The 14,633-nt window shown below is 53.2% G+C and overlaps 1 protein-coding gene and 1 pseudogene across 1 annotated transcript; both read left to right on the top strand.

The window, feature by feature from the left end:
* Nucleotides 1-3,038: 3,038 nt before the first annotated feature.
* ADAMTS4 (ADAM metallopeptidase with thrombospondin type 1 motif 4) lies at nucleotides 3,039-11,238 on the top strand. Its single transcript, XM_010993045.3, has 9 exons — nucleotides 3,039-4,184; nucleotides 5,304-5,627; nucleotides 5,877-6,009; nucleotides 6,571-6,741; nucleotides 7,504-7,790; nucleotides 7,894-8,080; nucleotides 8,335-8,510; nucleotides 9,419-9,594; nucleotides 10,044-11,238. The coding sequence occupies exons 1-9, from the start codon at nucleotides 3,447-3,449 to the stop codon at nucleotides 10,468-10,470; spliced, it is 2,619 nt and encodes an 872-aa protein (XP_010991347.2). The 5' UTR covers nucleotides 3,039-3,446; the 3' UTR covers nucleotides 10,471-11,238.
* A 1,599-nt stretch (nucleotides 11,239-12,837) lies between these two features.
* LOC116148100 (mth938 domain-containing protein-like) lies at nucleotides 12,838-13,324 on the top strand (annotated as a pseudogene).
* Nucleotides 13,325-14,633: the final 1,309 nt, after the last annotated feature.

Below are 14,633 nucleotides of genomic sequence, written 5' to 3'. Positions count from 1 at the left end.
GAGCCGGAGAAACCTGCTGCTCCTCCCGCGGGCAACGACGCCCTCAGCGCCGTCTCGCCCGAGACGCCTGCGCACCTTAGAAAGTGCTCAGCCGCCCAGTGCCTGGCGAACACTCACGCGGGGGTCTTCCCCATGCCCGATCTGTGCTGCCCCGCTGCTGTAGCCCTGCTCTCCAGCTGTGTCTGAGCGCTGCTCTCCTCGGTTAGCGCCAGACTTTGCCAATGACCTCCCTGTCCCTCAATCCAAAAGATTTGGAGCGGGGAAAGCCAGCTAATTTCCAGATGGCCTAAATGGATTAGGAAAGGGGTCCCAAATGGGGCTGGGCGGGTCTAAGAGCTCCAGCCAAAACTAAAAAAAAAAAAAAAAAAAAAAAAAAAAAAAAAAAAAAAAAGTAGGACGCCAAGGCCACTAGCATTGGGGCCGGCTGCCAGGGTGTGTAGGAGCCACCTCACCCCAGTTGAGGAGAGAAGATCCCTTGTGGGTAACCCTGATATCTGCCAGGCTTCCATAGAATTACAAACCCAGGCAGTGGCTTGCACTCCACTTCCATCCTGGGTCAGTCTCTTTTACCTCATATCTTTCTGACCTGGCCTCAGTCCCCGCCAACGGCATAGAACCACTAGGAGTCTGATCCCAATTCTGTATGAAAGAGACAAAGAAGACTTCTCCAGCCTTGGAGCTAGTTCCTGTTCTCTCCCTCTGTCCCCAAGCCCAGCTCCAGCTGGGCCACCCGTTTAGTTTGCACATCCCTCCCACTTGGGGCCTGGAAAGAGGCCTTCCCCAGATCTCCCCTAGACAGGGTTCCTGTGGCAGGGTGGAGCAGACAGACCAGGAGAGTGGCAGAGACAGAATTCTTAGCTGCAAAGAAAGAGAGCAAAGCCAGACTTCTAGCCTGGGAGTTGACCTAATGGGAACTGTACCAAAGGGTGGGGCCATATCCCTGGCTGCGGGAACTGACTGGGACCTGGGTAGGCTGGGCAGTCCCCACAGAGCCAGACAGAGGGCCTGCCCCCCTGCCCTCCTCATTCCCCAACCTCTTCCTGGACCTTCTCTCCCTCTATAGTTGGAACGCAGTGAATACAGTGATAGCGAGGGAGGACAAATGAGGAGAACTGCATTTATTTGCCCTAATCCATCCTGGAAGAAGTCAGGACAGACTCTGAGCTGCTTGGCCCAGGGGGCAACTTGAGCTGCAACTAGGGTGAGGGATCCTGGGGGCTGTCTAGGACACTGAATCTTTTGTGCCTTCTCCTTGCTGCCAACACCCCCCACACACACTGCTGTTGGGACTCTAAGGCCCTTTGTCTGTCACTGCTTAGTCACCCCCTTTGTCCTCATCTCAGTTAGGGGGGTGGAAAGGGGCAATAAGAGTCCTCTGGTGATAGCTCCTCTTGCCCCTGCCCCTTCTGGTCTCCCATCCTTTGTCTGACTCCTGCAGCCCCAACCCCCTCCACTTAGGACTAGGGTCAGGGCATGTGGTGGTCAAGAGGTGGGTCTAGCAGTCAGAAGGGGGTGGGTGATACAGGAAGTGATGGACACCAAGGCAGGTATTAGTGACCTGAGCAGGAAGGGAGTGGGAAAGGAAGTACAATGGCGGATGTGATGTGGAGCACAGGAGGTGACAAGGCAGAGAGTGAATAGAATGGGGGCAGGGGCAGGTGGTCTGCCTCCGGGAAAGGAAAGTGCTGACTGTACTCTCCTTCCTGGGGATATCCTGGGGAAAGGAGTGGCCATAGCATGGGGTGAGCAGAAATTGCCCCTACTTCTGAACCCTTTACTTCCTTGCCTTGAGAGTCCACCCCTAAGACTTTGCTGAGTTCTCTCCAGTCCAGAACCAAGGGAATCATTTTGCTTCCTTTCCCTAACACCACCTCTTCCTTCCCAAGCACTCTCCCCATCCCAGGCACTGGGTTTCTTTTTCTCTCAGTACCCTGATTTTTCTGTGAACACAATGCTGCATCCACCCTCTCCCTGTCCCCTGGGGAATGAGAAATAAAAGATTACTAGACATTCCAGGAACTGTAGGGTTCTTGCTGGGACAAGGTGGGGCCAAAAAAGGGAACCAGGTGGGGATTCCCTCCTTTGTATTGACACGGGGTGCATCTGGGTTCCTGAGAGGGAGAAAATCATTCCTGTGCTGGGGACTGGCTGACTTGAGGCTGGAAGAGGGTTCAGGGCAGTTGGGAATGGGTAGGAGCAGGGCCAAAAGCCTGGGGGAAGCTACTGGGAGCTGGGCCAGAGAAATGGGGAGTCAGGAAGTGGGAAGGGGGAACCTTGGAGGGAATGGAGGCTTAATGGCTGTTTGGGCTTTGGAGGGGGTGGGGAGTGGTAACTCAGGAAGGGGGAGCCAGAGGGAGAGAAGAGACATTAGGGAAGAGGATGTACCACTCTGGATCTTCCTTCTATAAAAGGAAAAGTTATTAACCCCTCCTGCCTTGTCCTCTGCCCGCTCCATGTGCCCATTCTAACCAGACTCATCCTACCTTTGGGCAGTACATTCCCTGGTCACTGTCTTCTTGCCTGCCCCCTCTCCCTGCCTCCTGTACTCTCTCCAGCTTCTTGGTCCCATCCTGAGCCATGTCAAACCACCTCCTTTCTTTGTTCTGCCTTCCTGGATGCTTCCTTACCTGTTCCCCACCCTCTTTCCCTAGCAGCTCATTCAGTTCCCTCAGCCCTGGAAACCAGCCTCTAAGGGCAGAGGGCAGCAGAGGGATCCCTGAGAAAAAGGAGGCCGTGCCAGGTTAGATAGTGAGAGCGAGAATTCTCCTGGGACCATGGTCCTTTCTGTGCGTATTGGTTGGGCCCTTTCCCTGACTTCCTACCCCTCCTGGGGCTCTGTCCCACCAAAAAGGGAAAGAGACAGCTGAGAGCCAACAGTAGAGTTTGGGAAAAGGCTATGTCATCAGCTGGACCAGTGCCTGTGATCCATCCGGCTGCTAGAGATTCCCCTCCCCTGGGCAAGTCCCATTTTTTTTTTCAAAGGAAAACAAAAATTAGGAGTTTGGGAAGCAATGAGACACTCATTTGAGTCCTACCAACAAAGCTCCTGGCTGAATGGCTTATAGCTCAGCCAATCATAGCAGCTCGATACGATTAAAAGAGCTGGCGCGGACAGAGGCTGGGAAGAACCCACAGGGAGACCCACAGACACACAGACACAGGAGAGAGAGGAGAGAGACAGAGACAAAGGCTTGGCGGCAGAAGGAGGCAGAGAGAGGGCAGGCACAGAGCAAAGGCAGACAGAGTCTGAGAAAGTGCAGAGGGAAAGGGGAGAGAAGCTGCAGAAGACACGGGCAAGGAGAGACAAAGATCCAGGAAAGGGACTGTGGGAGGAGAGTTTGGAGGAGCCAGACAACTAGGCACCTCTCCTAAGCCTAAGAGCCAAGTTTTCTCCATCTCCTCGGAAGGTCCCCAGCCCCTCTGAAAACTCTGCCTCTGACCCTGGCATGAGTCCGAGCCCCCAGGCTACAGAGAGGAGCTTTCCAAAGCCAGGGCAGGGAGGACTTGGTGCCCAGACGGCCTCAGTCCGTCCCAGCTGCAGCACCAGTGCCATGTCCCGGACGGACTCGCATCCCGGGAGGGGCTTGGCGGGGTGCTGGCTGTGGGGAATCCAACCCCGCCTGCTGCTCCCCACTGTGCCCTTCTCAGAGCTGGTGCTGCTGCTTCTGCTGCTGCTGGCCTCCCTCCTGCCCTCAGCCCGGCCGGCCAGCCCCCTCCCCCGGGAGGAGGAGATCGTGTTTCCAGAGAAACTCAACGGCAGCGTCCTGCCTGGCCTGGGCGCCCCTGCCAGGCTTTTGTACCGCTTGCCAGCCTTTGGGGAGACGCTGCTACTAGAGCTGGAGCAGGACCCAGGCGTGCAGGTTGAGGGGCTGACGGTACAGTACCTGGGCCAGGCGTCTGAGCTGCTGGGCGGGGCAGAGCCCGGCACCTACCTCACTGGAACCATCAACGGAGATCCGGAGTCGGTGGCATCTCTGCACTGGGATGGGGGAGCTCTGTTAGGGGTGCTGCAGTATCGAGGTACCGAACTCCACATCCAGCCCCTGGAGGGAGGCACCCCTAACTCTGCCGGGGGGCCTGGGGCTCACATTCTACGCCGGAAGAGTCCTGCCAGCGACCAGGGCCCCATGTGCAACGTCAAGGCTCCTCCCGGGAATCCCAGCCCCAGCCCCCGAAGAGCCAAGGTAGGCAGCCCTGGAATCTGTGTCCTGCAGTGTCCTCCTGCCATGTCTGTCCTACTGACCTCTATTCACCTTCTCTCCACCCACTTTACTTCTGGCTATTCTGCTTCTTCCCTCCCTTCTGCCTGCTTTTTTCTCTTTCCACTAGCTCCTTTCCTGGAAGGTTCTGGCTTCTCCCTGCCCCAACCCTTCTCCTAGCCAGACTGCTGGTCCCAGGGGGCTTCCCAGAGGTGGGTCAGAGACTCTGTGCTGGGAATGACCACTCCACTCCCTATCCCCTCCCCACCCCTGCTGGCCATGGCATCCTACTGACACAGTCCCCAACAATGAAGCCCTCCTAACAGCCCTTCGGCCTTGACTGTTTTCTGTGCCCCAAATTTGATTTTCACTCCCATCACTAGTTAGAGGAGTGAGGTTTGAGGCCCAGGGAATTGGCCTCTGGATTCGGATGCTGCCTTCAAAATTGTCCTGGCACACTGCAGACTAGGGCAGGAGTGGACAGGGGAAGAAAGGCATCCTGAACCCCCTCCTGATCAGTCCCCTTCCCACACTGTGGACTCACTGCAAGGCTGCCTGAGGCTCCATCCTTTCCTCCCTCCCACTCCTGGTCTCCCCCTTCTTCCCTTCCTTCCTCCCTCCCTCCCTCACTAGCTTTAATCCAGACCAGACGCTCCCTCCACACCCGCCACGCTGAGATCTGGCCCTGGCCCTAGCTGCTGACTGAATTGTTCCTCCCACCACACAGGGCAGACACGTTGCAGCCCAGCCTTCTAGCCCCAGTCCTGCAGGCCCCAGCCACACTCAGGCCTGGGGGACCCCACAGTCCCTCCCAGATGCAGTCCCAGCCGCTTTTCACCAGGGGGGCCCACATAGCTCTGGGACGTGGCATCCCCATCTCCTCCCCTTCTTAGAATCAACAGATGATTTCTCAGAGTTACCACAAAAGCCCTGGGATTTGGGGTTGAGGGGAAGGCCCAACCAAGACCCATCAGGAATCCCGTGGGATGGATATATGTGGACCAGCTGTCTCTGCTGAGTTCCAGACCCAGGAAGTAAGGGAGGGGAAAAGTGATCCATGGGTCTGGGATATTTCAGTGTCTTCCCCTATTTTTTCCTCTCCAGCGCTTTGCTTCACTGAGCAGATATGTGGAGACTCTGGTGGTAGCAGATGACAAGATGGCGGCATTTCATGGTGCAGGTCTAAAGCGCTACCTGCTGACAGTGATGGCAGCAGCGGCCAAGGCCTTTAAGCACCCCAGCATCCGCAACCCCGTCAGCTTGGTGGTGACTCGGCTAGTGATTCTGGGGCCGGGTGAGGAAGGGCCCCAAGTAGGGCCCAGTGCTGCCCAGACCCTGCGCAGCTTCTGTGCCTGGCAGCGAGGACTCAACACCCCCGAGGACTCGGACCCTGACCACTTCGATACAGCCATTCTGTTTACCCGTCAGGTGAGGCCCTAATCAGCACCACAGGCCATGCACTGCATGACTCCAAGAAGCACCACTGCATCAACTGTGATGTAAGTGGTGCCTCTGGAGTTGTTCAGCATGGTACCTGGCTCCAGACACTCTATCAATGCTTTCTGGGCCCTGACGATGCTGGGTACTCAGTGCCCAGGTCCCCAGTAATCTGGATCTCAGCCCAGTGGACCCTGGTGTCTTGGTTCCTCATGCATCTTCCATGATCCCTCTCCACAGGACCTGTGTGGGGTCTCTACTTGTGACACTCTGGGCATGGCTGATGTGGGCACTGTGTGTGACCCGGCTCGGAGCTGTGCTATTGTGGAGGATGATGGGCTCCAATCAGCCTTCACTGCTGCTCATGAACTGGGTACGTTAGGGGTGTGGTCATGGGCCACCTGTAATGGGTGAGAGAGGTATCACAGGGTGAGGTGAGGAGACAGTGAGCTCACCAGGGTGCAAATGGGAGTCACAAAATGTTTCTTCCTCCTCCCCAGCCCTAGGTCTGGGGCCATTATCCTTCTTCACTCTGGGTATAGACAAACATTTAGATTTTTCTATTAAATGAGATGGTGTGTAGAAAGCTACTGTGAACTCTGTGTGTGTGTTTGTGGGAGGAGTGGTGCAGAATTGAGAAAGAGATTATTCACAAGAGTCAGTGATGGAGTGGGTGGTGTCAGGGCTGGGATGCTGGCTATAAGAAAAAGTGGGTAGGGAGAGGTGCTGAGGGTATGATGGGAGAAGGGGAGACAGAGTAATGAGGGCTAGATATTGAGAAGCCCTCAGAGGATCAGAAGAGGATTTCGGGCAGGGTGGGATGGGGAATGGATCTGATCATCCAAAGCTGCAATCAGGTTTATGATGGGCCTGCAGCCCCCTGAGGGCACAGGGATGAGACCCTTGGACTCTAACAGGGTCTCTGGTTTCACAGGCCATGTCTTCAGCATGCTCCATGACAACTCAAAGCAATGTGTGGGTCTGAATGGACCTGGGAGCACCTCTCGCCATGTCATGGCTCCTGTGATGGCTCACGTGGATCCCGAGGAGCCCTGGTCCCCCTGCAGTGCTCGCTTCATCACCGACTTCCTGGACAATGGCTACGGTAAGCAGACAGCACTCCCCTTTCCCTGTGCAGGACTCAGTTCCTGGCCCTCTCTGTACCCTCTCCTCTGCCACATTCCACATGGACTCCCTCAAAATTGACTCCCTCAAATGTGCTTCCTCTGCAGTGTGGGATGGGGTGAGAAATGCTGCTGTCTTTGTGTGGTCCCCACTCGCTCTCTGAACCAATAGGACTGCTAAGGGAAGCAAGTTTTGGCTCAATAGATTTAGAACTGACCTTCTGAGAGCCAGAACTGTCCAACAGTAGAATGGGCTAGCTGTAAAGGCGGTGACTGCCTTGTCACTCAAGGTGTGCAAGCCTGGCAGGATGACTACTACTGAGCAGGGATGTTGGTGAGAAGCAGACTCAAGAATTCTGTTGTTAGTTAGAATATGTAGGAAGACTCAATGCTTTGAGTTCTTATCCTGATCCTGTTCTTTAGATGTGTGTAGATGTGTGGCTGTGAGTAAGTGACTTTACCTCTGTGTAGCTGATCTGTAAAACAGGTGTAATAATAATAACAACCATAATTACCTCATAGATGTTGGCCATGATTAAATGAGATGCTGTTGGTCAAGCATTTAGCCAACACAATCACATAATAAGCATCCACTAAACTGTAGCTGCTATTTAAAGCTTCTTCCAGCTCTAGGACTGGGATTTTAGGATTCATCAAGCCCCAGGGAGCCCAAGGTTTCAGCTGGCAATCAGCTGGCACCCCTTCAGCCAATTGCTGACTTTATACCCCTTGCTTCTTCCCAGGGCACTGTCTCTTAGACAAGCCAGAGGCTCCCCTGCATCTGCCTGTGACTTTCCCTGGCAAGGACTATGATGCTGACCGCCAGTGCCAGCTGACCTTCGGGCCTGACTCACGCCATTGTCCGCAGCTGCTGCCGCCCTGTGTTGCCCTCTGGTGCTCTGGCCATCTCAATGGCCATGCCATGTGCCAGACCAAGCATTCACCCTGGGCTGATGGTACCCCCTGTGGGCCTTCACAGGCCTGTATGGGTGGCCGCTGCCTCCACATGGACCAGCTCCAGGACTTCAATGTGAGACCCCAGGGCAAGAGTGGGGCAGAGGGCCTCAGGGAGTGGGGACTGGCCCCAAGCCGAGAGAGTATTTATCCCACTCTTCCATTCTGTCTTTCTGTAGATCCCACAGGCTGGTGGCTGGGGTCCCTGGGGATCGTGGGGTGACTGCTCTCGGACCTGTGGGGGTGGTGTCCAGTTCTCTTCCCGGGACTGCACGCGGCCCATCCCCCGGAATGGTGGCAAGTACTGTGAGGGCCGCCGTACCCGCTTCCGTTCCTGCAATACCCAGGACTGCCCAACTGGCTCAGGTGAGGAGAGGGAGGGATGAGAGCCCTTGGGAGGGATTGGTAGAACAAAGAATTGTCCCTTGAGTTCAAGGACCAAGGAGGTGTTGACTGTCCCTGCTGTTGAGGGTAGTGACTTTACCCTTCAGGAACCTTTCCTGGCAGTCTGTGGGGAAGAGAGGTGCCATGCTGTCCAGGGGTCTGAGAGGCTAGATGGAGGGGCTGGAGAGGGCAGTGGAAAGAGAGAGGGGCTCTGACTGTCCATTTTAACCCTACAGCATTGACCTTCCGTGAAGAGCAGTGTGCTGCCTACAACCACCGCACTGACCTCTTCAAGAACTTCCCAGGGCCCATGGACTGGGTCCCTCGCTACACGGGTGTGGCCCCCCGGGACCAGTGCAAACTCACCTGCCAGGCCCAGGCACTGGGCTACTACTATGTGCTAGAGCCACGGGTAAGGGCCCCCAGATCCTGTCTGTGCTCACACACTGCCCAACAAGCCCTCTACTTTTTGATTGTAAAGATCCAAAACAGCAGCATTGCTGGCATTCCCACAGCCACGCCCAGCCAGCCTAGGGGCCCACTCAGACTTCTTTGTCCATGGGTATTTGGAAAACAAGCCCTAGACTCCAGATAAGTTGCCAGTTTGGCAGCTCTAGCTGTCCCATTTCCCTTGGTTTCTTTTTCTCTGTCTCCCCATCTTCCAGTGCTCCATTCATGAGAATGGAATTGTGTGGCCTTTTGGGCAAGTCTTTGACCCTCTTTCCATGGGCTCCTCTGTCAAATTACAGTGGTAGCCTCAATGAGCTTATGGTTGGCCAGTCCCTCACTGAACAGGCCTCTTGGAGACAGTGATGTCCCTGCACTCCCTCTCTGTGATAGGGCCGTAGGTTGAGGCTGAAGAAGGAACAAGCCTAGCAGTTTTGCAGCCTTCACCCCCATCCTGGGAAGAATGCCTATAGGTTGGCTGCCCTCTAGCGTCCAGCCAGGATGGTACCACCAAAGTTTAGGGCTTGGTGTTGGGACTCAGACCTGCAATTGGCGTGTTGGCTTCTCCACTTGCCAGCTGTGTACCTTTGGGCAAGCTCCTAATCTTTCTAAACCTCAGGGTTCCATCTCTACAAACCTCAAATAGTGGTTTTGAGGTTTAGATAGCATTTAGCACAGTGCCTAATTCATACTGAGTGCTCTGAAAATGGTGGCTTTTACTATTATCATTATGATTATCATCCCTTACAGTGGCTAGGGTTCCCTCCACAGTCCATCCACTTCCCCTGTCTGATGAGATAATGGTCTTGTTTGGCTTACCAACCCCTTTTGACTCAAGAAGACCCTTTGCATTACTCCTTCTCTCTTCCTCAGGTCGTAGATGGGACCCCCTGTTCCCCAGACAGCTCCTCGGTCTGTGTCCAGGGCCGCTGCATCCATGCCGGCTGTGACCACATTATTGGCTCCAAAAAGAAGTTTGACAGATGTATGGTGTGCGGTGGGGATGGTTCTAGCTGCAGCAAGCAGTCTGGCTCCTTCAGAAAATTCAGGTTCATCCACTGTTTCCTCCTCTCATCTTCCTGGACATTATTCTGGGCCCTGGGTTACAGAGGTGAACTCAGCACTGTTTAGCCTCTCAAAGAGCTTAGCTACAGTCTAGTGTGGGAGACAGATAAGTAAGCAGTTGTAGCACAGTGTCCCACCTGTTCAAAGGTGTCAGCCTGGGCTGCTGTGAGGGCCCTTGTGGGCATCAGGGAAGGCTTCTGCAGGAAGTGACTTCCCTCCTGGAGGAAGAGTACGAATTGGACCGGCACCAAGGGGCAGCAGGTCTAAAGGCCCAGAGATAAGAGGGAGAAGGGCACGTTTGCAAGTAGCTCAGATCTAGGCTGGACAGCTTATATCTACACACACATATACACACATATAATCATACAAACAGCTCAGAAAGGCTGAGAGGATTCAGGAAGATGCTGAGTTCCCCTCTACTCCTTCTACACAGGTACGGATACAACGATGTGGTCACTATCCCAGCAGGAGCCACCCACATCCTGGTCCGGCAGCAGGGAACCCCTGGTCTCCGGAGCCTCTACATGGCCCTGAAGCTCCCAGATGGCTCCTATGCCCTCAATGGTGAATATACACTGATACCCTCCGCCACAGACGTGGTACTGCCGGGGGCCGTCAGCTTGCGCTACAGCGGGGCCACTGCAGACTCGGAGACACTGTCAGGCCACGGGCCCCTGGCCCAGCCCTTAACGCTGCAGGTCCTGGTGGCTGGCAACCCCCAGAACGCACGCCTCCGGTACAGCTTCTTCGTGCCCAGGCCAGCCCCTTCGACGCCACGGCCCACGCCCCAGGACTGGCTGCACCGCAAAGCGCAAATTCTGGAGATCCTCCGGCGGCGTTCCTGGGCGGGCAGGAAATAACCTCACCATCCCGGCTGCCCTTCCTGGGCACCGGGGCCTCGAACTTAGCTGGGAAAAAGAGGAGGCTCTGCAGCTGCCTCATGCGGAGACACAGTGGGGGAGGGGCTGTGAGGGTGAGCCCCGCCCCCTTCTCTGCCCTGACGCGCAGGCTGGCCCTGCCCTGGTTTCCTGCCCTGGACGGCAGTGATAGGTGGAAGGGGCTGGGAGACAGTCCCCTATCTAAACTGCCCCCTCTGCCCTGCTGGTCACAGGAGGGAGGGGGAAGGCAGGGTGGGCCCCAATTGTATTTATTTAGTATTTATTCACTTTTATTTAGCACCAGGGAAGGGGATGAGGGCTAGGGTCCTGGGGAAACTGACTGCCTGCCCTCATGGCCCTCACCCCAGCTAGGAAATCCAGGGTGGTACTGATAGGTGCAAGTGATCTGTGTGTGTGTATGTGTGTGAGAAAATGTGTGCGTGTGTGTGTGTGTGTGTGTGTGTGTGTGTGTGTGAGTGTGTGCGTGTGTGCGTGAGGTTCATCCTGCCCAGCTTTCCTCTCTCTGAATTTTATTTTCTGGGAAAGGAATATTTTCAGGGAGTAAGGGATTATCATATTTTTAAAATATAAATTGAATTCTACTATTTATATGCTCCTTTTGGAGTCAGACAAATGTGGGTTGCACCCTGACTCCACATCTCTGAACATTAGTTTCCTCATTTGACAATAATAATACCTCCCTTGTAAGGATTAAATAATGTAAATAAAGAACTAGCATAATGCCTCGCACTTGGCAAGTGCTCAACAAATGGCAGCTGCTGTCAGTTATTATCACCACCCTACTGTCCACCTCCACCGTCCATGGCGTCTGCAGTGCATTTGGAGGTGGCAGAGACCTGTGTCACTGGTGCCTGCCCTTACCCCCAGGCTCAGTTCCTTTGGTTGGGAGAACCCTAGCCTGGATTCCGAGGGACTGTCAGAGAAAGGACGATTCTGTCCCTGATCTCTGGAGGCTCCCAACCACACGGAGATGGAGGTGTAGTAAACACTTGGCTACAAGCACAATTTATAAGAACATGAAGGTGCAAAGATAACAACAACAACGACTTTAATACAAACAAGTGCTTAGTAATGAAAGTTCTAGTTGAGGGGATTTGGTGGTAGGGAGCTGTCACAAAAAGAGCACTGGAGGGGGAGCCAATGAGTCTGAATCTGAGTTGGGGTTCAGCATCTTATTAGCTGGTAGTGTTGGGTAAGTCACGGATGCTGAGTCTTAGGTTGTCCATATGTGCAAGGGGGCTAAAAATAGGTCCTGTTCCCACAGGGTTGTTCTCAACAAGTGTTACAGTATTTTCAAAATAGTGGAGGCTGTATCCGAGTGAGAGGTTACCCTCCTAACTACTGAGTGTCTGGCTCAGGGTCCCCAGAATCAAACAGTGTAAACCCAGCAGACTTCTTTGAAGATGCAAGGTTAGAATGGAATTTAATAAGAGGAGTAGGGGGGAAAAAAAAAGGCATGGAGAAGGAATTGAGATGAGGGGGAGCCAGCTGTGCAGTGGTGGCAAAACACCTGAAGGGCAGAAAGTGCTAGAAACAGCTCTACTTTTCCTTCTGAGCAGGTGAATTTCCTTAAGAAAGAACTTGGGCAGTCCTGTGTGTGTCATGGAGGGAACAGTGTTGGACAAGGGTGGCAGGTGGTTCCTGCAAGAATCTGTAGTCCTGAGTGGCAGTAGCAGGACTGCTAGGAATTGGGAGGGGCTAAATGTGAAGGTGAGGGAGGATCTATAGGTAAAGAAGACTTTGAAGTGGGAATGGAAGAGGGGACATGGGAGAACTAGAAGTGCTCCACTCTGCTGTCGTAGCTCTTAGCTGGGCTGCTAAACATTGCTTGGGCTCTGGTGCTGGGGCTAGGAGGTTAAGACAGGCCATGGAGAATGTAGTGATTGTGTGCACTATGCTCACTGGGGCTGGGCTTTGCTGATGAAGTTCTATACCAGGCAGTGTCCTACACAGTTCTGTGACTTTATACCACCCAGCATGGCACTTACTCTCTTGGCAGCACTGGGAACGGGGCCACCCCCTACTCTGCTTAGCCTCTTCTCTTCAGTCTGCATGGCCCCCACTGCTGTGCTGGGGCCCTGGCCCTTCCTCCTGTCTTCCTACCAGCCAGGCTAGAGGAGGAAGAAACAGGAGAGTGGCACAAGGCCAGAGTGATCTTCAGCTGTTTCATCTAATTAACAAAATTGGGCCCTCAGTAACACAGTTACAGACCTTAATACTATGAGCTCATGGTACAGTATGCAGAGCTCTGTGCTGAGTAGATGTGAGGCTACAAACACAAACAATATATGACTAAAGATGCTCACTGCAATCTGGGGGAAGGTTTTGTACCCAAAGATAAAGAATGGACAATACAGGACATTTGAGTTTGCAGCTCCTCGGAGAGAGGGCGTTGGAGTTAAGTTCCTTATGACTTCCCCTGAAATTGTTTCCCTCTCATGGGGGGCAAATGAAAGTACAAGACTCTACTAAAGTCTATAAGGACTGCAAAGTGTGGCCAGGGGGAAGTCGGGTTCGAGGCTGGAGGGAAACAGGAACTGAGCATTCTCCTGTTATGCAGCCTGCAGATGTGGAGGAAGTTGTTGAGAAGGGTGTGCAGACCCTTGTGATTGGCCGAGGGATGAGTGAGGCCTTGAAGTTACCCCCAACAACTGTGGGGTACCTCAAGAAAAAAGGCATTGATGTGAGGGTCCTCCAGACAGAGCAGGCAGTGAAGGAGTATGATGCCATGGTTACCCAGGGTGTCAGGGTGGGAGGGGTGTTCCATTCCACCTGCTGATGGAGACTTAAGAGAATAAATCACTAAGACATGATTTAACGACAACAACAAAAAAAAAAAAAAAAAAAAAAAAAAAAGAATGGACAGTACAAAGAACTGTATGATGAGGGTAAATTGAACTGTGTAGAGACCAAACCCTGGGCTTAATGGACTATGAGGGTTAAGGAGACTGAGTCTTGGGCTGGGCCTTGAGGAACAGGTAATCATGATAGCCCTTCTTATGTTTCTTTAGTGTTCAGGGTAATTCACACTTTGTAAATCACTTCTACACATATATCTTAAGGGAAAGCCCTTTACTCACTGAGTAGGGTTCTGACTGCCATGAATAAGATTTTCCTAGAGGCCACCTGTGTGATTAGGGTGGATGAGTGGTGGTTCACAGTGAAAGAGGAGACAAGAGAGAGACAGCGCCTCAAAGAGAGGTGATGGGCATCCTGGTCCTAAATCCCAAGTGAGGCCTAACCCCTTTCTGGAATGTTCTGACCCATACAACCCTTCCCAGACCCAGGCTATAGACTACCTAATATCCTGATGTCAGGGGTCCAACAAGTTCTTGCTATGGATGTGGGGAGTGCATACATCCCTGGAAAAGCCAAGATGAGCTCTGTCTCCCCAGTCTGTCTACTTACTGCCTTCATGGCCCTGAGCTGAGGTGTATAAGCAGAAGCAGAAACAGGAATAACAGGAAGGAAGAAGGCACCAAGACAGTCCAAGTATCTGGTCCTTAAGGGAACAAGAGAGAACTGGAGAAAGAAAAGCCAGTGACTGTCAAGAGAGCAAGAGCCAAGTCCCTGGAGAAGTTCGAGCAGAGACAGACCACCATTTTATGTGACGGCAAATGTGCCTGTGTGTTTGAGGTGGGGGAGGAGACTGAAGCAAAAATTGTGAGTTGGGCCAATTTCTTTAAGTTCTTTCTGTCCCCTAGATTCTCTGCTTCTGTGGTCAGAGCAGAGGAAATCTGGGCATTTATCCAACCACTATTTTTGTGGTAGGGGTGGGAGAGCCAGCATTTCTGGGGGAGCTGTGGAATGAGCTACTCGTTTACACTTCTACTCCATCTCTAGCCCCACTTCTTTAATCTCTATATAGTATTAAAGTATTTTGTTTTCTAAAATATCAGATTGACAGTAAGTGACAAAACCAGCACCTCATTGGTCAGGTTGTGTGGGGGAGGAAGGGGGAAGAAAGTGGAATTTAATGTATTAACATTTTGTTGGCTAAAAGGATGTTTCTGAACAAATTGAACACCTTCTCCATTGACTATTGCTGGGGGGAAGCCAAACTCATTGGCAGCAAGAGGAACCAGCTGACAGCTGGGGGAAACCACCAGTTCTAAAAATGCTCA

Source organism: Camelus dromedarius, chromosome 23 (genome assembly GCF_036321535.1).
Source record: "Camelus dromedarius isolate mCamDro1 chromosome 23, mCamDro1.pat, whole genome shotgun sequence".
Lineage (NCBI taxonomy): Eukaryota > Metazoa > Chordata > Mammalia > Artiodactyla > Camelidae > Camelus > Camelus dromedarius.
This window is presented reverse-complemented; position numbering and strand designations above follow the sequence as displayed.

Excerpts from the sequence above, each read along its gene's own strand:
- ADAMTS4 (XM_010993045.3), top strand. The coding sequence starts at position 3,447 with ATGAGTCCGAGCCCCCAGGCTACAGAGAGGAGCTTTCCAAAGCCAGGG. Across the intron at positions 4,185-5,303 it reads CCAGCCCCCGAAGAGCCAAG|CGCTTTGCTTCACTGAGCAG; the intron begins GTAGGCAGCCCT and ends TTTCCTCTCCAG. Across the intron at positions 8,511-9,418 it reads ACTATGTGCTAGAGCCACGG|GTCGTAGATGGGACCCCCTG; the intron begins GTAAGGGCCCCC and ends TCTCTTCCTCAG.